The sequence below is a fragment of the Tachyglossus aculeatus genome, chromosome 1, assembly GCF_015852505.1.
Source record: "Tachyglossus aculeatus isolate mTacAcu1 chromosome 1, mTacAcu1.pri, whole genome shotgun sequence".
Lineage (NCBI taxonomy): Eukaryota > Metazoa > Chordata > Mammalia > Monotremata > Tachyglossidae > Tachyglossus > Tachyglossus aculeatus.
In genome coordinates, this window is record NC_052066.1 from 30,371,051 (window position 1) to 30,393,757 (window position 22,707).

A 22,707-nucleotide genomic window follows, 5' to 3' on the forward strand; every position below is an offset into this window, starting at 1 on the left:
AAGTGCTTACTATGTGCAAAGCAGTGTTCTAAGTGCTGGGAAGGTTATAAGGTGATCAGGTTGTCCCACGGGGTTTAATCCCCATTTTCCAGATGAGGTAACTGAGGCACAGAGAAGTTTAGTGACTTGCCCAAAGTCACACAGCTGACAATTGGTGGAGGTGGAATTTGAACCCGTGACCTCTGACTCCAAAGCCGGGGCTCTTTCCACTGAGCCACGCTGCTTACTGCATGCAGAGCACTGTACTAATCACGTGTGAAGCTAGAATGCAACAGATGATGGGCATGACAGATAAAGGAAATATAGAGTCTAAGGATGTTTCCAGAAGGGCTGTGGGGCTGGGGAGAATATCTACATTTTTCAGGGGCACACGGACAAGTGCGTAGGTGAACCAGCAGGGAAGGCCTCTCAGAGGGAAGGTGGGGAGAGTGGTGGACAGTGTGGCTCAGTGGAAAGAGCCCGGGCTTTGGAGTCAGAGGTCATGGGTTCAAATCCCGGCTCTGCCACTTGTCAGCTGTGTGACTTTGGGCATGTCACTTAACTTCTCTGGGCCTCAGTGACCTCATCTGTAAAATGGGGATTAAGACTGTAAGCCCCCTGTGGAAAAACCTCATCACCTTGTAACCTCCCCAGTGCTTAGAACAGTGCTTTGCACATAGTAAGCGCTTAATAAATGCTATCATTATTATTATTATTATTATAGGAAGGGGAAGGGAATTCCAGGCACAAGGAAAGACCTGGGCAAAGGGGTAGTGGTGAGATGGATGAGACGGAGACATAGAGAGTAGGTTGGTCTTTTACAGGAGCAAAGCGCATGCTCCTCCCTCCTAATCCTCCTCGACCTCTCATCTGCCTTTTCCACTGTGGACCATCCCCTTCTCCTGGAAACATTACCCAACCTTGGCTTCTCCTGGAAACATCATCCAACCTTGGCTTCAACGACATGGTCCCCTCCTGGTTCATTCATTCATTCATAAATACGATTGATTGATTGATTGATTCAGTCATATTTATTGAGCACTTACTGTGTGCAGAGCACTGGACTAAGCATTTGGGAAGTACAAGTCGGGAACATATAGAGATGGTCCCTACCCAGTAACGGGCTTACAGTCTAGAAGGGGGAGGCAGACAACAAAACAAAACATGTAGACAGGTGTCAAAATCGTCAGAACAAAGAGAATTAAAGCTAGATGCACATCATTAACAAAATAAATAGAACAGTAAATATGTACAAGTAAAATAAATAGAGTAATAAATCTGTACAAATATATACAAGTGCTGTGGGGAGGGGAAGGAGGTAGGGTTGAGGGGATAGGGAGGAGGAGAGGAAAAAGGGGGCTCAGTCTGGGAAGGCCTCCTGGAGGAGGTGAGCTCTCAGTAGGGCTTTGAAGATTCTCTTCCTATCTCTCTGGCTGCTCATTCTCAGTCTCTTCCATGGGCTCTTCCTCTGCCTCCCACCTCCTAACTGTGGGAGCCCCTCAGGGCTCAGTTCTGGGCCCCCTTCTTTTCTCCATCTCCATCCACTCCCTTGGAGAATTCATTCACACCCATGGCTTCAGATACCATCTCTGCACCCTTTCCTCTGCATCCAAACTGCTAATATAATAATAATTCATTCATTCAACCGTATTTATTGAGCACTTACTGTGTGCAGAGCACTGGACTAAGCGCTTGGGAAGTCCAAGTTGGCAACATATAGAGACGGTCCCTACCCAACAGTGGGCTCACAGTCTAGAAGGGGGAGACAGACAACAAAACAAAACATATTAACAAAATAAAATAAGTAGAATAAATATGTACAAGTAAAATAAATAAATAGAGTAATAAATACGTACAAACATATATACATATATACAGGTGCTGTGGGGAAGGAAGTGATGGTATTTGTTAAGTGCTTACTATGTACAAAGCACTGTTCTAAGCACTGGGGAGGTTACAAGGTGATCAGGCTGTCCCAACGGGGGCTCACAGTTTTTAATCCCCATTTTTCAGGTGAGGTAACTGAGGCACAGAGAAGTGAAGTGACTAGCCCAAAGTCACACAGCTGACAGGTGGCGGAACCGGGATTTGAACCCATGACCTCAGACTCAAAAGCCTGGGCTCTTTTTACTGGATTAATGAATCCAGTTTAGACTGTGAGCCCACTGTTGGGTAGGGACTGTCTCTATATGTTGCCAATTTGTACTTCCCAAGCGCTTAGTACAGTGCTCTGCACATAGTAAGCGCTCAATAAATACGATTGATGATGATGATGATGATGAATCCAAGCACTTATGCTGTCTCACCTTGACCAGTGCATTAACCTCCCCACTGACCTCCCAGCCTCCTGTCTCTCCCCACTCCAGTCATTCATTCATTCATTCAATCGCATTTATTGGGCACTTACTGTGCACAGAGCACTGTACTAAGCGCTTGGGAAGTACAAGTTGGCAACATATACTCCATAGTCCATACTCCACTCTGCTGCCTGGATCATTTTTTTACAGAACCATTCAGTCCCTGCTTCCCACTCCTCAAGAACCTCCCTCCAGGGGTTGCCCAGCCTCCTCCATGTCCCATAGAAACTCCTCACCATAGGTTTTAAAGCACTCAATCACCTCGCCCTCCCTGATTTCTTATGCTAGCCAAGCCTGCACACTTTGGCCCTCTAATAATAATAACTGTGGTATTTGTTCAGCACTTACTCTGTGCCAAGAACTGTTCTAAGCTCTGGGATAGATACGCAATAATCAGGCTCAAATGCCAACCTCCTCATTGCTCCTCAATCTCATCTATGTCATCACTGACATCAATCACTGTCATCACTCAGCAAAGACTGAACCCCCTCCTTCCTCTCCCCCTCCGGCCCCCATCCCCTCCGCCTTACCTCCTTCCCCTCCCCACAGCACCTGTATATATGTATATACGTTTGTACAGATTTATTACTCAATCAATCAATCGTATTTATTGAGCGCTTACTGTGTGCAGAGCACTGTACTGAGCGCTTGGGAAGTACAAGTTGGCAACAGATAGAGACAGTCCCTACCCAACAGTGGGCTCACAGTCTAGAAGGGGGAGACAGAGAACAAACCCAAACATATTAACAAAATAAAATAAATAGAACAGATATGTACAAGTAAAATAAATAAATAAATAAATAAATAGAGTAATAAATTTGTACAAACATATATACATATATGCATACTCTATTATTTAATTTGTACATATTTATTCTATTTATTTTATTTTGTTAATGTGTTTTGTTTTGTTGTCTGTCTCCCCCTTCTAGACTGTGAGCCCGCTGTTGGGTAAGGACCGTCTCTATATGTTGCCAACCTGTACTTCCCAAGCGCTTAGTACAGTTCTCTGCATACAGTAAGTGCTCAATAAATACGATTGAATGAATGAATGAATGAATCACCAACCACTTGTCCACATCCTCCCTCTGGCCTGGAGCTCCTTTGCTCTTCATTCATTCATTCAATCATATTTATTGAGCGCTTACTGTGTGCAGAGCACTGTACTAAGCGCTTGGGTTGCTCTTCATATATGACAGGCCACCACTCTCCCCACCTTCAAAGCCCTATTAAAAATCTCAACTCCTACAAGTAGACCCTCCCTAACTAAGCTAAGCTCTTAGTACTGTGCTCTGCACACAGTAAGCACTCCATAAATACGATCGAATGAATAAGCCCTTTTCTCCCCTACTCCCTCTCACTTCTGCATCATTCATTCATTCAATTGTATTTATTGAGCACTTACTATGTGCAGGGCACTGTACTAAGCGCTTGGGAAGTACAAGACGGCAACATATAGAGACGGTCCTTACCCAACAATGGGCTCACAGTCTAGAAGGGGGAGACAGACAACAAAACAAAACATGTGGACAGGTGTCAAAGTCGTCAGAACAAACAGAATTAAAGGTATATGCACATCATTAACAAAATAAATAGAATAGTAAATATGTACAAGTAAAATAAATGGAGTAATAAATCTGTACAAATATATATATACAAGTGCTGTGGGGAGGGGAAGGAGGTAGGGTTGGGGGATGGGGAGGAGGAGAGGAAAAAGGGGGCTCAGTCTGGGAAGGCCTCTTGGAGGAGGTGAGCTCTCAGACCACCACTCTCCCCACTTTCAAAGCCTTATTAAAAATTTCATCTCCTACAAGTAGACCCTCCCTAAGCTAAGCGCTTAGTACGGTGCTCTGCACACAGTAAGCGCCCAATAAATACGATTGAATGAATAAGCCCTTTTTTCCCCTACTTCCTCTCCCTTCTGCATCACCTAGGCACGTAGATCCATAGCCTTTAAGCACTTGATATTCGCCTCACCCCCACAGCACTAAAGTACATAGCAATAATTTATTCATTTTAATTTTTTCTTCTCCTCTAGACTGTAAGCTCCTCCATTCATTCAGTCGTATTTATTGAGCGCTTACTGTGTGCAGAGCACTGTACTAAATGCTTGGCACTGCACTGCTCCTTGTGGGCAGGGAACATGTTTACCAACTCTGTTGTACTGTACTCTTCCAAGCGCTTAGTATAGTGCTCTGCACACAGTAAGTGTGCAATACATTCCACTGACGGATTGACTGGCTTGTAGTCGGAGATCAGCAAGGTAAGATAGACGGGAAGAGCTGATTGAGTACCTTCAGGTTGACTCTATTTATTTTACTTGTACATATCTATTCTATTTATTTTATTTTGTTAATATGTTTGGTTTTGTTCTCCATCTCCCCCTTCTAGACTGTGAGCCCACTGTTGGGTAGGGACCGTCTCTATATGTTGCCAACTTGTACTTCCCAAGTGCTTAGTACAGTGCTCTGCACACAGTAAGCGCTCAATAAATACGATTGACTGATTGATTGATTGATTGGTAGTGGATGGGTTACCAGTGTAGATTTCTGAGGAGTGGAGAAACAAGAACAGTATCCTTTTTTAGAAAAATGAGGCAGAGTCAGCAACGCGAAGTATGGACTGGAGTGGGGAGAGACAAGATGCAGAGAGGTCAGTAAAAAGCCTGATAGGATCCCGTTGTTGGGTAGGGACTGTCTCTATATGTTTCCAGCTTGTACTTTCCCAAGCACTTAGTACAGTGCTCTGCACACAGTAAGCGCTCAATGAATATAAATGAATAAATGAATGAATAAGCGTTTGCTTCAGCAGGGTACCAGTCAGGTGGGAGAGGAAAGGACTGATTCCTTGTAATCTAGTTCAGTGTCTGTTTCCCTTGCTGCGTTTTAAACTAGGATAGGGATTGTATCCACTATCTCCATTGTACTTTCTCAAGTGCTTCCTGCTATGCTCTGCCCAGAAGAAGTAATCATAAATCCCGTTGATAGATTGGTTCAGCCTCTGACATCCTAGATGGGCCCAGACAAATTGCTTCCCTTTCTGCCTCTCCCTCTGGAGGGGAGAGTCTTCCCTGTCTGCCTCTCCTTGAGACAGACGGAAGAGTCTTCCTTGTCTGCCTTTCCCCCGGAGGGGAAATTTTTCCCTGTCTGCCCCTTCCTCCAGACAGAGGGGAGAGTCTTCCAGGTCGGCTTCTCCCCCAGGCATAGAGGGAGAGTCTTCCCTGTTTGCCACTCTCCCAGAGGGGACATTTTTCCCTGTCTGCCGCTTCCCCCAGACAGAGGGGAGAGTCTTCCCTGTCTGTCTGTCTCCCAGAGGGGAGATTTTCCCCTGTCTGCCTCTTCCCCCAGACAGAGGGGAGAGTCTTCCTCGTCTGCCTCTCACCCAGGCACAGGGGAGAGTTTTCCCTGTCTGCCTCTTCCCCCAGACAGAGGGGAGAGTCTTCCCTGTCTGCCTCTGCCCCAGGCAAAGGGGAGAGTTTTCCCTGTCTGCCTCTTTCCCAGAGGGGAGATTTTTCCCTGTCTGCCTCTTCCCCCAGACAGAGGGAAGAGTCTTCCCTGTCTGCCTCTCATCCAGGCAATGGGGAGAGTTTTCTCTGTCTGCCTCTTCCCCCAGGCAGAGGGAAGAGTCTTCCCTCTCTGCCTCTCCCCCAGGAAAAGGGGAAAATTTTCCCTGTCTGCCTGTCTCCCAGAGGGGGAGACTGTTCCCTGTCTGCCTCTTCCCCCAGACAGAGGGAAGAGTCTTCCCCATCTGCCTCTCCCCCAGGCAAAGGGGAGAGTTTTCCCTGTCTGCCTCTCTCCCAGAGGGGAGATTTTTCCCTGTCTGTCTCTTCCCCCAGACAGAGGGGAGAGTCTTCCCCGTCTGCCTCTCACCCAGGCATAGGGGAGAGTTTTCCCTGTCTGCTTCTCACCCAGACTGAGGGGCGAGTCTTCCCTGTCTGCCTCTGCCCCAAGACAGAGAGGGCAACTCTTTCCCTTCTGCCTCTCCCCCTGGCAGAGGGGAGAATCTTCCCTGTCTGCCTCTCCCCGAGACAGAGGGGAGATATCCTTCCTGTTCCACCACGATCGCTGTGTGGTACAGGGACTGTGTCAGATCTGATTTGTATTGTGTCCACCGTAGCGCTTGGCAGAGTGTTTGGTACGTGGTAAGCGCTTAACCAGTACTGGCTGCCAGCTCTGGAGGGATTTGGTGGGGAGTTGGGAGGTCTGTGATGGGGACTGAGTGGTGGGCAGAGGGCAGGAAGGGGGAAGCGGCTGCACTGACCCCTTCTTCCTCACTGTGACATCATATTGCAGACCTCGGGTTGGGTCGTCGCCGTGGCAACATGGTGGCCTCACCTTGGGGTTCCAGGAGCCGGGCATCCCACGAGGGGCCGGAGTTTGACGGTTCCCTAGGGGCGGGTGTGTGGCCATGCCTCCGGGCCCGTCGCCCCGGCCCTGGGCCCTGCCCAGCTTATTCGCCGCCATCAACGTGGCACTACTGGTCAGCCTCAGCGGCCTCTTCTTCTCCTTCCCGTGAGTTTCCCCGCCAACCCCGGCTCACTGTGCCTCCCATGGTGGGCAGGGGCCCAGTCCCAGAGTCCTCCCTGGCTTTCCTCACCCCTCCCACCTTCTGGACCTTTGTCCCAGGTGGTCTTCCCCTTGGCCCCCACCAGTACCCAAGGGACACCCCAACTCAGCCTACTGCCCTGGGCTGTAGTGATGGCACTACCAGCTGGGGTGTGGGAAGGCTATCTGAACCTGGGGTGGGGGGCCAAGGGGAAAAGGGAGAGATGGGGAGTTGGGGGATGGGGTAGGGGGGAGCAGAGCAGCTGGCCAGACTGGAGAGCAGATTGGCCCACCCCAGTCGCCATCAATCAATCCATCAATCAGTGGGTCAAGAAGAAATGGTAACCCCCAACTCCCATCTCCCCTGTCTCAATTTATTGGCCTGCTGAATTTCTGATGGAGAGCTCCCTGAGGGCCAGGGGGTGTGCGGGGCATGGGAGGATGAAGGGAGGCCAGAGGGAGGGCAGTGATTAGCCCTGGGGCTGACTGGAGGGGTCATCTCTCAGTTGCAGGTGGCTGGTGCAACAGGGCCACTGGGTATTTCCAGTCCTGACTGGGACCCTATTTGTCCCCACTCTGGTCAGCCTGGTCCTCCTCAACTTCTCCGACCCTGGAACCCTCCATCGGGGTGAGGAAGGCTGCCTCGCCACCACCACCGGGCCTCAGTCCACCCCATCGCTCCACCGCCCTGGGCTCAGCTTCCTTGAAGTCGCGTCTCCCAACGATAGCTAAAAGGCGGTTTCAAGTCGAGGAGTCCCGTCTGGGGGTGGGAGGCCAGGAGAGCGAGAGGGATGAGTGATAGAGGGAGGGAAGCTGGAGGGAAGCCGGAGGGGTGAGCACTGGAGAGAGGGAAAAGGATGGGAGGAAGGGAAGCAGGAGGGAAGCCAGAAGGGGGAGAGTTGGAGGAAGGAAAGTCAGAGGGAAGTAGGGCAGGGAGAGAAGCCGGAGGAGGGAGCGCTTTGGGGAGGGAAGCTGGAGGGGGGAGCACTGGAGGAAGGGGAGCAGGAAGGTTGAGCACTGGAGAGAGGTCAGGATGGGAAGCTGGAGGGGTGAGCACTGGAGGGAGGACAGGAAGGGAAATCCGGTTGTGACTTCTTCTCCCTTCTTTTGGGGCTCCTGCTGTTTTTTTTTATGGCATTTATTAAGCACATACTATGTGCAAAACACTGTTCTTAGCACTGGGGAGGTTACAAGGTGATCAGGTTGTCCCATGGGGGGCTCACAGTCTTCATCCCCATTTTACAGATGAGGGAACTCAAGCCCAGAGAATAATAATAATAATAATAATGGCATTTGTTAAGCGCTTACTATGTGCAAAGCACTGTTCTAAGTGCTGGTGAAGATACAAGGTGATCAGGTTGTCCCACATGGGGCTCCCAGTCTTAATCCCCATTTTACAGATGAGGGAACTGAGGCCCAGAGAATAATGATGATAGCATTTGTTAAGCCCTTACTATGTGCAAAGCACTGTTCAAAGTGCTGGTGAAGATACAAGGTGATCAGGTTGTCCCACATGGGGCTCCCAGTCTTAATCCCCATTTTACAGATGAGGCAGCTGAGGCCCAGAGAAGTGAAGTGACTTGCCCAGAGTCACCCAGCTGACAGTTGGCGGAGCCGGGATTTGAACTCGTGACCCCTGACTCCAAAGCCCGGGCTCCTTCCACTGAGCCATGCTGCTTCCCCCATCCAACCACTTAGTACCATGCTCTGCACACAGTAAGCGCTCAATAAATACCGTTGTTTGATGGAGTGCCTCGTTGCTTCCCACTCTGTTCCCCTTCAGTGGGAACTCTGAAGCAGCTTGCTCCTAAGGCAAATTTTACAGTGCTCTGCACACAGTAAGCACTCAATAAATGCGATTGAGTGAATGAAATTACTTCCTGCAGGAAGAGACTTTGCCCGTTAATAAGCCATACTTTCCCTCTGCTGCAGGAGGAAACTGGTGGCACCTCTGGGTTTCTGGACAGAGTGGGGTGGCACTACTGTTTATTTAGAGAAGCAGCGCGGCTCAGTGGAAAGAGCCCGGGCTTGGGAGTCAGAGGTCATGGGTTCTAATTCCGGCTCCACCACATGTCTGCTGTGTGGCCTTGGGCAAGCCACTTAACTTCTCTGAGCCTCAGTTCCCTCATCTGTAAAATGGGGATTAAATAATAATAATAATGACATTTATTAAGCACTTACTATGTGCAAAGCACTGTTCTAAGCGCTGGGGAGGTTACAAGGTGATCAGGTTGTCCCAAGTGGGGCTCACAGTCTTAACCTTTTAGACTGTGAGCCCACTGTTGGGTAGGGACTGTCTCTATATGTTGCCAACTTGTACTTCCCAAGCGCTTAGTACAGTGCTCTGCACACAGTAAGCGCTCAATAAATATGACTGATTGATTAATCTCCATTTTACAGATGAGGTCACTGAGGCCCAGAGAAGTGAAGTGACTTGCCCAAAGTCACACAGCTGACAAATGGTGGAGGCGGGATTTGAACCCCTGACCTCTGACTCCAAACCCCGGGATCCTTCCACGGAGCCACACTGCTTCTGTCGTTAAATCAATCAATCAATCAATCATATTTATTGAGCGCTTACTGTATGCAGAGCACTGTACTAAGCACTTGGGAAGTACAAGTTGGCAACATATAGAGACGGTCCCTACCCAATGGCGGGCTCACAGTCTAGAAGGGGGAGAGAGAAGACTGTGAGCCCCATGTGGGACAACCTGATCACCTTGTATCCCCCCCAGTGCTTAGAACAGTGCTCTGCACATAGTAAGCGCTTCACAAATGCCATTATTATTATTATTTACTGGACAGAGCTGGGTGGCATGGCTGGTTACCGGCCAGAGCAGGATGCCCAGGCCAGGAAGCTGGCCAGGACTGCAGGCTGGCAGCTGCTCGGCCTCTCCCGCTACCACCCGATGCCCAGCGTCGGGTGTCTGAGATTCGGGGGTCTCTCCCGGGGGCCAGGCACCGAATGGCAGTGCCCACGGGAAGTGCGGGTGATGTGGGTGAACAGGACGGCCTTCCGCCTGCAGTGGTGTCCAAAGTGCTGTTACCACCGGCCTCCGCGCACCATCCACTGCCCTACCTGTAACATCTGTGTGGAGGTGAGACGGCCCTGCCCGCTACCCCCACCCGCCTCCCGCCTCCCGCCCACACGGTCACAGGCTCCAATCAATCAATCGATTGTATTTATTGAGCGCTTCCTGTGTGCAGAGCACTGTACTAAGCGCTTGGGAAGTCCAAGTTGGCAGCATATAGAGACGGTCCCTACCCAACAGTGGGTTCACAGTCTAACAGGACACAAGCCACGCAGGCTGGTTCCGTTCCCAGGCGATCACACCCACTGCCTTACCCTGAGTCACGATAAATGTCAGGCCGTAGGTCAGCCGTATTTATTGAGCGCTTACCAATCAATCAATCAATCAATCAATTGTATTTATTGAGCGCTTACTGTGTGCAGAGCACTGTACTAAGCGCTTGGGAAGTACAAGTTGGCAACATATAGAGACAGTCCCTACCCAACAGTGGGCTCACACACTGCGCTAAATGCTTGGGAGAGTACGCCGCAACAATAAACATACATGTTTCCTGCCCCCAACAAGCTTACAGTCTAGAGTCTAGTCTAGAGTCTATGAGGCCTTCCCAGACTGAGCCCCCTTCTTCCTCTCCCCCTCCATCCCCCCAACCTTACCTCCTTCCCTTCCCCACAGCACCTGTATATATGTTTGTACGGATTTATTACTCTATTTTACTTGTACGTATCTATTCTATCTACTTTATTTTGTTCATATGTTTTGTTTTGTTCTCTGTCTCCCCCTTCTAGACTGTGAGCCCACTGTTGGGTAGGGACCGTCTCTATATGTCGCCGACTTGTACTTCCCAAGCGCTTAGTCCAGTGCTCTGCACACAGTAAGCGCTCAATGAATACGATTGATTGATAGAGGACTGTAAATGTCTCTGTGTGTGTCTACCCCGTTAGAGTGTAATCATAATACTGACACAGTGGAAAGAGCCCGGACTTTGGAGTCAGAGGTGATGGGTTCAAATCCCGGCTCTTCCAATTGTCATCTGGGTGACTTTGGGCAATCAATTAATCAATCAATCAATCGTATTTATTGAGCGCTTACTGTGTGCAGAGCACTGTACTAAGTGCTTGGGAAGTACAAGCTGGCAACATATAGAGACAGTCCCTACCCAACAGTGGGCTCACAGTCTAGAAGGGGGAGACAGAGAACAAAACCAAACATACTAACAAAATTAAATAAATAGAATAGATAGGTACAAGTAAAATAAATAAATAAATAGAGTAATAAATATGTACAAACATATATACATATATACAAGTGCTGTGGGGAAGGGAAGGAGGTAAGATGCGGGGGATGGAGAGGGGGACGAGGGGGAGAGGAAGGAAGGGGCTCAGTCTGGGAAGGCCTCCTGGAGGAGATGAGCTCTCAGTAGGGCCTTGAAGGGAGGAAGAGAGCGAGCTTGGCGGATGGACAGAGGGAGGGCATTCCAGGGCAAGTCACTTCACTACCCTGTGCCTCAGTTACCTAAAGTTATGTTGCCAACTTGTACTTCCCAAGCGCTTAGTACAGTGCTCTGCACACAGTAAGCGCTCAATAAATACGATTGAATGAATGAATGGATGAATGGGGATTAAGACTGTGAGCCCTCCGTGGGACAACCTGATCCCCTTGTAACCTCCCCAGTGCTTAGAACAGTGCTTTGCACATAGTAAGTGCTTAATAAATGCCATTATTATTATTATAATGATGGTATTTGTTAAGTGTTTACTATGTGCTGAGCACTGTTCTAAGCGCTGGGGTATTCATTCATTCATTCAATCGTATTTATTGAGTGCTTACTGTGTGCAGAGCACTGTACTAAGCACTTGGGAAGTACAAGTTGGCAACATATAGAGACAGTCCCTACCAAACAGCGGGCTCACAGTCTAGAAGGGTAAATACGGGGCTCAGTGGAAAGAGCATGGGCTTTGGAGTCAGAGCTCAAGGGTTCAAATCCCGGCTCCGCCAATTGTCAGCTGTGTGACTTTGGGCAAGTCGCTTAACTTCTCTGTGCCTCAGTTACCTCATCTGGAAAATGGGGATGAAGATTGTGAGCCCCCCGAGGGACAACCTGATCATCTTGTAACCTCCCCAGTGCTTAGAACAGTGCTTTGCACATAGTAAGTGCTTAATAAATGCCATTATTATTATTATTACAAGGTGATCAGGTTGTCCCATGTGGGGCTCACGGTTTTAATCCCCATTTTACAGATGAGGTCACTGAGGCACAGAGAAGTTAAGTGGCTTGCCCAAGGTCACACAACAGCCAAATGGTGGAGCCGGGATTAGAACCCATGTCCTCTGACTCCCAAACCACTAAGTCGTGAGCTCCCTGTGGGCAGAGAATGGGTCATGTCTTTATCCTGTGCTTCCCAATCAGTACGGTGCCCTGCACCAACTGTCAGCTGTGTGACTTTGGGCAAGTCACTTCACTTCTCTGGGCCTCAGTTACCTCATCTGGAAAATGGGGATTAAAACTGTAAGCCCCCCATGGGACAACTTGATTACCTTGTAGCCTCCCCAGTGCTTAGAACAGTGCTTTGCACATAGTAAGCGCTGAATACCACTGTTGGGTAGGGACTGTCTCTATATGTTGCCGACTTGTACTTCCCAAGCGCTTAGTACAGTGCTCTGCACACAGTAAGCGCTCAATAAATACGATTGATTGATTATTAAGTACAGCGCTAATCACTTAGTACAGTGCTTTGCACACAGTAAGCGCTCAATAAGTATGACTGAATGAAGGGGGTGCTCCGAAAGTGCCGCTGTCGCCGCCACCACTGCTATTATAATAATAATAATAGCATTTATTAAGCGCTTACTATGTGCAAAGCACTGTTCTAAGCGCTGGGGCTGTTACAGGGTGATCAGGTTTTCCCACAGGGGGCTCACAGTCTTCATCCCCATTTTACAGATGAGGTCACTGAGGCCCAGAGAATAATAATAATAATGATGGTATTTGTTAAGCGCTTACTATGTGCAAACAGTGTTCTAAGCGCTGGAGTGAAGTGACTTGCCCAAGGTCACACAGCAGACATGTGGCGGAGCCGGGATTCGAACCCATGACCTCTGACTCCAAAGCCCGTGCCCTCTCCACTTGAACCACGCTGCTTCTTTTATTACATCTGCTTACTACATCGGTGGGAGACAGAGAGTAGGGACGGCTAGTCCAGGTGGGAAGCTGGGAAGTCCAGCGGAGGATGACGGGAGAGCGGAGAGCGGGAAATCCGTTGGATTATCCGGGCTTGGGAACTGGGACTCTTGGGGTGTTTTAGCTGATTTTAGACTGTGAGCCCACTGTTGGTAGGGACCGTCTCTATATGTTGCCAATTTGTACTTCCCAAGCGCTTAGTACAGTGCTCTGCACACAGTAAGCGCTCAATAAATGCGATTGATTGATGATTCGTACATATTCTGGGGGGCAGAGGGAGGGAGAACCTGGGACGGGAGCAAGACGGGGCCGGGAGAGGGAAGCCAGGAATTCAGGATTCGGGAGTGGGGAAGGGGTTCGGGCCGGGCCACCGCTCCCCTGAACCCCAAGCTGCTCCGCAGGACTTCGATCACCACTGCAAGTGGGTGAACAACTGCGTCGGCCACCGCAACTTCCGCTGCTTCCTGCTGCTGGTGTGGTCGCTCAGCCTGTACACCGGCGCTGTGCTGGCCTCCTGCCTGGCCTTTTTCGTGTACAGCTATCACCGGCCTTTCTCCGTGGACAAGTTCTGCGCGTAGCCGAGCGGGAACGGGCCGAGAGAGCGGGCGAGGGGCGAGGGGACGGGCAGAGCCCAGGCAGTCCGGCCTACTGGATAAAGCCCGAGCCTAGGAATCGGAAGGGTTTGGGTTCTAATGCCACATCCGCCTTTTAGTCTGTTGTTTTACCTGGGTCAAGTCACTTAATAATAATAATAATAATGTTGGTATTTGTTAAGCGCTTAGCACTGTTCTAAGCGCTGGGGGAGATACAAGGTAATCAGGTTGTCCCACGTGGGGCTCACAGACTGAATCCCCATTTTATAGATGAGGGAACTGAGGCCCGGAGAAGTGAAGTGACTTGCCCAAAGTCACACAGCCGACAAGTGGCGGAGCCGGGATTTGAACCCCTGACCTCTGACTCCAAAGCCCGGGCTCTTTCCACTGAGCCACGCCGCTTCCAACTTAACTTCTTAACTGAACTTCTCCGTGCCTCAGTTCCCTCATCTGTAAAATGGGGATGGAGACTGGGAGCCCCACGTGGGACCGCCTGATTAGCTTGTATCTACCCCAGTGCTTGGCACATAATAAGCACTTAACAGATACCGTCATTATTATTATTATTATTATTATTGTTCTCTGGGCCTCAGTTACCCCAGTGCTTGGCACATAATAAGCGCTTAACATATACCGTCATTATTATTATTATTATTATTATTATTATTATTATTATTATTGTTCTCTGGGCCTCAGTTACCCCAGTGCTTGGCACATAATAAGCACTTGACAGATACCATTATTATTATTATTATTATTATTATTATTATTATTATTATTATTGTTCTCTGGGCCTCAGTTACCCCAGTGCTTGACACATAATAAGCGCTTAACAGATACCGTCATTATTATTATTATTATTATTATTGTTCTCTGGGCTTCAGTTACCCCAGTGCTTGGCACATAATAAGCACTTAACAGATACCCTCATTATTATTATTATTATTATTATTATTATTATTATTATTATTATTGTTCTCTGGGCCTCAGCTACCCCAGTGCTTGGCACATAATAAGTGCTTAACAGATACCATCATTATTATTATTATTATTATTATTGTTGTTGTTCTCTGGGCCTCAGTTACCCCAGTGCTTGGCACATAATAAGCGCTTAACAGATACCATCATCATTATTATTACTATCATTATTATTGTTCTCTGGGCCTCAGTTACCCCGGTGCTTGGCACATAATAAGCGCTTAACAGATACCGTCATTATTATTATTATTATTATTATTGTTCTCTGGGCCTCAGTTACCTCCGCTGTAAAATGGGGGTTATGAGCCCTATATGGGACATGGATTGTGTCCAACCTGATTAGCTTGTATCTTCCCTGGTGCCTAGTACAGTGACAGGTCTGTAGTAAGCGCTGAACGGATATCATAAAAAAGAGGCCAGGAGAGGTGTTAGAGAGGTGGTCCCCTCCTTCGCCCGTCAATCTGGGCAAATTTGGGCAAAGGGCAAGGAATCAATCAAACAATCCGTGCTATTTATTGAGCACTTCCTGTGTGCAGAGCATTGTGCTAATAATACTGATGGCATTTATTAAGCGCTTACTATGTGGAAAGCACTGTTCTAAGCGCTGAATAATAATGATGGCATTTATTAAGCACTTACTATGTGCAAAGCACTGTTCTAAGTGCTGAATAATAATGATGGCATTTATTAAGCGCTTACTATGTGCAATGCACTGTTCTAAGCGCTGAATAATAATGATGGCATTTATTAAGCGCTTACTATGTGCAAAGCACTGTTCTAAGCGCTGAATAATAATGATGGCATTTATTAAGCGCTTACTATGTGCAAAGCACTGTTCTAAGCGCTGAATAATAATGATGGCATTTATTAAGCGCTTACTATGTGCAAAGCACTGTTCTAAGCGCTGAATAATAATGATGGCATTTATTAAGCGCTTACTATGTGCAAAGCACTGTTCTAAGCGCTGAATAATAATAATTGCATTTATTAAGCGCTTACTAGGTGCAAAGCACTGTTCTAAGTGCTGAATAATAATGATGGCATTTATTAAGTGCTTACTATGTGCAAAGCCCTGTTCTAAGCGCTGCAGAGGTTACAAGGTGATCAGGTTGTCCCACGGAGGGCTCACAGTCTTCACCCCCATTTTTACAGATGAGGGAACTGAGGCCCAGAGAAGTGAAGTGACTTGCCCAAAGTCACACAGCAGACGTGCGGTGGAGGCAGGATTTGAACCCATGACCTCTGACTCCAAAGCCCGTGATCTTTCAACTGAGCCATGCTGCTTCTCTACTGCTAAGCGCTTGGGAGAGTCAGCGTGGCTTAGTGGAAAGAGCACGGGCTTGGTAATCAGAGGTCGTGGATTCTTGTCAGCTGTGTGACCTTGGGCAAGTCATCATCAATCGTATTTATTGAGCGCTTACTGTGTGCAGAGCACTGTACTAAGCGCTTGGGAAGTACAAGTTGGCAACATATAGAGACAGTCCCTAACCAACAGTGGGCTCACAGTCTAAAAAGTCACTTAACTTCTCTGGGCCTCAGTTCCCTCGTCTGTAAAATGGGGTTGATAATGGCATTTGTTAAGCACTTACTATGTGCAAAGCACTGTTCTAAGCGCTGGGGGGATACAAAGTGATCAGGTTGTCCCGCATGGGGCTCACAGTCATCATCCCCATTTTACAGATGAGGGAACTGAGGCTCCGAGAAGTTAAGTGACTTGCCCAAGGTCACACAGCAGACACGTTGGCGGAGCTGGGATTCGAACCCATGACCTCTGACTCCAAAGCCCGGGCTCTTTCCACTGTGAGCCCCACGTGGGACCACCTGATTGCCTTGTGTCTACCCCAGCGCTTAGAACGGTGCTTGGCACATAGTAAGCGCTTAACGAATACCAACATTATTATTACAATACAATAGCCACATTCCCTGCCCACAGTGAGCTTGTAGTCTAGAGGGGGAATCAATCAATCAATCAATCATATTTATTGAGCGCTTACTGTGTGCAGAGCACTGTACTAAGCTCTTGGGAAATACAAGCTGTCTACTTACTCGATTAGACTTTCCCAAGCGCTTCATGCAGTGCACAGGTTGGGCGATCACTAAATACTACGGACTGATTGACGGACGGCTTGGACTTATTGATCGGTCGGTTCTCCTTAACGCGGGAGGGGACCAGCGTGGTGGTATCGGTCCCAGCGGCGATCTTCCTGGTGCCATTGCTGCTGCTCCTGGGTCTGCAGGCCCTGTCGGTCAGCGCGGCCGAGCGGTCCTTCGAGAGCAAGGTAAGGGTGGCCAACGCAGTCACCGCCGCGGTAACACAAGCAACCCGCTCCCAAGCCCGTCCTCATCATCATCAATCGGATTTATTGAGCGCTTACTGTGTGCAGAGCACTGTACTAAGCGCTTGGGAAGTCCAAGTTGGCAACATCTAGAGACGGTCCCTATCCAACAGTGGGCTCACAGTCTAGAAGGGGGAGACAGAGAATAAAACCAAACATACTCACAAAATAAAATAAATAGAATAGATATGTACAAGTAAAATAAATAGATAAATAAATAGAGTAATAAATCCGTACAAACGTATATACATATATACAGGTGCTGTGGGGAAGGGAAGGAGGGAAGATGGGGGGATGGAGAGGGGGACGAGGGGGAGAGGAAGGAAGGGGCTCAGTCTGGGAAGGCCTTGTCTGCTCTGTGTCCTTGGACAAGTCACTTCGCTGCTCTGTGCCTCAGTTTCCTCATCTGTAAAATGGGGTTTAGACCGGGAGCCTTATGTGGGACAGGGATTGGGTCCAACCTGATTAGCTTGTATCTAATAATCATAATAATGATGGCATTTATTAAGTGCTTACTATGTGCAAAGCACTGTTCTTAGCGCTGGGGAGGTTACATGGTGATCAGGTTGTCCCACGGGGGCTCACAGTCTTCACCCCCATTTTAATTATTATTTAATTTATTATTATTATTATTATTATCATTATTATTATTATTATTCCTGACCCCTCTTGGTGCAGATCCCGGGGTGACCGGCAGAGGTCAGGCACTGCCCTTGTCTTGGGGTGGCCTGGTCTCTCATTCATTCATTCATTCAGTCGTATTTATTGAGCGCTTACTGTGGGCAGAGCACTGGACTAAGCGCTTGGGAAGTACAAGTTGGCAACATATAGAGATTTGAACCCATGACCCCTGACTCCCAAGCCCGTGTTCTTTCCACTGAGCCACGCTGCTTCGCTCCCAGCTCTGTACAGAGCATGCTACCAAGCGCTTGGGAAGTCCAAGTTGGCAACATACAGAGACGGTCCCTACCCAACAGCGGGCTCACAGTCTAGAAGGGGGGAGACAGAGAACAAAACAAAATATATTAACAAAATAAAATAAGTAGAATAAATATGTACAAGTAAAATAAATAAATAGAGTAATAAATCCATACAAACATATATACATATATACAGGTGCTGTGGGGAGGGGAAGGAGGAAAGGCGGGTGGGATGGAGAGGGGGAGGAGGGGGAGAGGAAGGAGGGGGCTGAGTGTGGGAAGGCCTCCTGGAGGAGGGGAGCTCTCAGTAGGGCCTTGAAGGGAGGTAGAGGCAGCCGACTAGGGCCTTGACTGGGGGATTTCCTCTCCCTTCTTTTCCCTGATGGCCCCCACCCACTCCTCTCTCCTCAGTGCCATTACCTGCGGAACTACAACCCCTTCAACCAGGGCTGCCTCCTCAATTGGTATTTGGCCCTTTGTGCGCCACTGGGACCCAAGTGAGTCGGGGGAAGTGGGGCTCCAGAAGAGGGTGACGGCATCTCCGTCACTCCCTCACCTGTCCCGTTTCCCCTCGGGACTGTCCTTTCCTTTCATCCCTTTCATTCCTTTCGTGAGAAGCAGCATGGCTCAGTGGAAAGAGCCCGGGCTTTGGAGTCAGAGGTCATGAGTTCAAATCCCTCCTCTGCCAATTGTCCTCTGTGTGACTTTGGGCAAACCACTTAACTTTTCTGTGCCTCAGTTATCTCATCTATAAAATGGGGATTAAGACTGGGAGCCCCCCGCGGGACAACCTGATCACCTTGTAACCTCCCCAGCGCATAGAACAGTGCTTTGCACATAGTAAGTGCTTAATAAATGCCATTATCATTATTATTATTATTGTAACATCCCCAGCGCTTAGAACAATAGTTTGCAAACGGTAAGCACTTAATAAATGCCATTATTATTATTATTATTGTAACATCCCCAGCGCTTAGAACAATGTTTTGCACACAGTAAGCGCTTAATAAATGCCATTATTATTATTATCCATCATCATCATCATCAATCGTATTTATTGAGCGCTTACTATGTGCAGAGCACTGTACTAAGCGCTTGGGAAGTACAAATTGGCAACACATAGAGACAGTCCCTACCCAACAGTGGGCTCACGGTCTACTCCTTCTCTTCATCCCTTCTCCCTCTTTCTCCTCTCCCCCCTTCCTCTTCCCCCTTGATCTTGCCTCAGGGATTTTTAGATGGGACCCAGTTGGCAAGGGCTGGGAGGAGGGTGCCCACGTCCCTTTCCCAGCTCTTCCAAATTCTCCCTGCCTCCATCTCTCCCTGCTTCTCTTTCCTCCCCTGATCACACTCCCCACCCAGAATGGAGGTGGGATGGGGGTGGTCCAGATCAGGGGAAGGGGGTCTACGGATCCAGGCAGAGGGCCCTCTCTGACAGGGGAGGATGTGTAAGCGCTTAACAAATACCATTATTATTATTATGACTGGCGGGGTGTCTTCCAGGTACATGGCCGAGGCTGTCCAGCTGCAGAGGGTGTTGGGCCCTGACTGGACTGGGGTGCCTGACCACCCCTGGGCCCGCTGGCAAGCAAACCCCGATGTCTTCCCGCAGCCTCTGTGGAGGCTGGAGAGGGAGTCTCTGGGCAGAGGGGAGGCAGCCGCTCTTCAGGAGGTAAGGGGAAGAGTGGCAGAGCGGGAGAAGCCAGTTAGCGGTGGGCAGCTCTGACTGAAGGCAAGCGGGAAGCGGGGAGGGCAGAGGTGGAGGCTTCCATGAGACCCAGAGAACCGAGTCTCCCTTCCCCTCCTCCAATCCTCCATCCCAGCCCTGAGACCCACCCCTGAGAGGGGAGCAGAGCTGGGGAGGGGGAAGACCAGCGGAACACAACTGGGGAACTGAGGCACCAAGAAGAGGAGACACTTTGTGTTTGTGTGCGTGAGTGAGTGCATAGATTTCTCCCCCGCCCTCCTCCCTCTCATCTTTGACCGCAGGTGTCCGATGTCCTGCCCCAGCCGAAGGAGACCCCAAGATGGGGCCTGTCCCCCAGCCCGAACCCGCATGCCGGGCCCAGGCAAGGACCCCAGCTGGATCCCATCTCCTGCCCAGAACCCCCCAGGCCTCCTGCCCGTGGGAGTGATGGACTCCCTTAGTCATCATTAAATCACCTTCACCAGCCCTTACAGGACTCCTGAATGTCTCTGGGTCCCCACGTGGGGGGCTCCTGGGAAATGAGGGAGGGGCAGGGGGTCTGTGAAGGGGGCAAGTGAATGGGTGGGCGGGTATCAATCCCCAGGGCCCTGGTGAACAGCAAGGAGAAAGGGATGATAGCTTCTCTTCCCTTAGCTTTGTTTCCCACCATTCCCCAGTTGGGCTGGAGTCAACATCCCCTCCCTCCTCATCCTCCTCTCCCCATCCCCTCTCCAGCCCAGAGCCCTGGCTAGGATCGGGGGACAGACGGGGAACCCTTTGGGTGTGTACCCCATTATTGCAGTTATAATATTTGCATTGGTTAAGTGCTTATTATGTGCAGAGCACTGTTCTGAACACTGGGGTAGATGCAGATTAAACAGGTTGGACCCAGTTCCCATCCCACATGGGGCTCCCAGTCTAAGGGAGAGGGAGAACAGGTTCTGCATTCCCATTTTACAGATGTGGAAGTAGAAGCCCAGAGAAGTCCAAGGTCACTCAGGACTCCCAGGCCTGTGTCCTTTCCGCTAGGCCAAGTTGTTTCTCCTGCTCCTTCTCCTAGGGTAGGGGTCGCTCTGGGAGATTCCTCCCCATTGACCCAACTCTGCTCTTCACCGCTCCCTCTTCCTGGGAGGAATTTCCCAAGCACTTTCTCCTTCCACCCTGGGCCTTCCTTCCCGCTTCCTGGGCCTGCTTCTTCCGGCTGCTTCTTCCAGGCTGCTCTGTCAGCACCGAGTGGCCCTGTCACCTCCCAGCCCAGGCCCACACAGCCATGGCTGCAGCAGCATCAGCTCTGTCTTCCTCTCTCTCTCTCTTTTCCTCTCCCTCTCTCCCTCCTCTCTCTCTTCTTCTCCCTCTACCCCCTCTCCCTCTTTCTCCCCGTCTTTCCCTTTTTCCCTTTCTGTCTTTCCCTCTCTCTCTCTCTCTCTCCCTTTTTCTCCTCCTCTCCCTTTTGGTCTTTCCCTCTCTCTCTCTTCCTCTCCCCCCTGCCATCCCTGCCTCCCTATTCCTCTTCCCCCTCCCTTTCCCTCTCTCCCTCTCCCTCTCTCTTCTTCTCCCTCTACCCCCTCTTCTTCTTTCTCCCCCTGTCTTTCCCTTTCTGTCTTTCCCTCTCTCTCTCTCTCTCTCCCCCTCCCTCTCTCCCTCCTCTCTCTCTTCTTCTCCCTCTACCCCCTCTCCCTCTTTCTCCCCGTCTTTCCCTTTTTCCCTTTCTGTCTTTCCCTCTCTCTCTCTCTCTCTCCCTTTTTCTCCTCCTCTCCCTTTTGGTCTTTCCCTCTCTCTCTCTTCCTCTCCCCCCTGCCATCCCTGCCTCCCTATTCCTCTTCCCCCTCCCTTTCCCTCTCTCCCTCTCCCTCTCTCTTCTTCTCCCTCTACCCCCTCTTCTTCTTTCTCCCCCTGTCTTTCCCTTTCTGTCTTTCCCTCTCTCTCTCTCTCTCTCCCCCTTTCTCCCCCCTCTTTCCCTTTTGGTTTTTCCCTCTCTCCCTCTTCCTCTCCCCCCTGCCACCCCTGCCTCCCTATTCCTCTTCCCCCTCCCTTTCTGTCTTTCCCTCTCTCTCTTCCTCTATCCCTCCTCTCTCTACCCATCTTATCTCTCTTCTTCTCCCTCTCCCCCCTCCCTCTTTCTCCCCCTCTCTTTCTGTTTTGGTCTTTCCCTCTCTCCCTCTTCCTCTCCCCCCTGCCACTCCTGCCTCCCTATTCAATCAATCAATCAATCAGTCAATCAATCGTATTTATTGAGCGCTTACTGTGTGCAGAGCACTGTACTAAGTGCTTGGGAAGTACAAGTTGGCAACATATAGAGACAGTCCCTACCCAACAGTGGGCTCACAGTCTATTCCTCTTCCCCCTCCCTTTCTGTCTTTCCCTCTGTCTCTCTCCCTCCCTCTCTCCCCCTCTCTCCCTCCTCTCTCTATCCATCTTATCTCTCTTCTTCTCCCCCTAGCCCCTCTCCCTGTTTCTCCCCCTCTCTTTCCCTTTTAATAATAATAATAACAACAACAATAATAATAATGGCATTTGTTAAGCACTTACTATGTGCCAAGCACTGTTCTAAGCGCTGGGGAGGATACAAGGTGATCAGGTTGTCCCACGTGGGGCTCACAGTCTTAATCTACATTTTACAGATGAGGTCACTGAGGCCCAGAGAAGTGAAGTGACTTGCCCAAAGTCACACCGCTGACAATTGGCGGAGCAGGGATTTGAACCCATGACGTCTGACTCCAAAGCCTGTGCTCTTTCCATTGAGCCACGTTGCTTCTCTATAGGAAAGCCTGGTGGCTTAAGGTCTCAGAGACCCACTGGAAAGACCAGTGGCTTTAGTAGCCCCAAAGGGCTGGGCCAACCTTTCCTAATAATAATAATAATAATGGTATTTGTTAAGTGCTTACTATGTGCCAAGCACTATTTTAAGCTCTGGGGTAGATACAAGGTAATCACCAACTTGTACTTCCCAAGCGCTTAGTACAGTACTCTGCACACAGTAAGCACTCAATAAATACGATTGAATGAAAGGTTGTCCCAGGTGGAGCTCACAGTCTTCGTACCCATTTTACAGATGAGGGAACTGAGGCACAGAGAAGTGATTTGTCCAAGGTCGCTCAGCAGA

The 22,707-nt window shown here is 49.4% G+C and overlaps 1 protein-coding gene across 1 annotated transcript; it reads left to right on the top strand.

Annotated features, from left to right (window-relative positions):
• Positions 1-6,701: 6,701 nt before the first annotated feature.
• ZDHHC19 (zinc finger DHHC-type palmitoyltransferase 19) lies at positions 6,702-20,085 on the top strand. The gene is made up of 8 exons (XM_038750689.1): positions 6,702-6,847; positions 7,387-7,508; positions 9,839-9,978; positions 13,492-13,664; positions 16,835-16,940; positions 18,329-18,414; positions 19,421-19,589; positions 19,907-20,085. The coding sequence occupies exons 1-8, from the start codon at positions 6,744-6,746 to the stop codon at positions 20,063-20,065; spliced, it is 1,059 nt and encodes a 352-aa protein (XP_038606617.1). The 5' UTR covers positions 6,702-6,743; the 3' UTR covers positions 20,066-20,085.
• Positions 20,086-22,707: the final 2,622 nt, after the last annotated feature.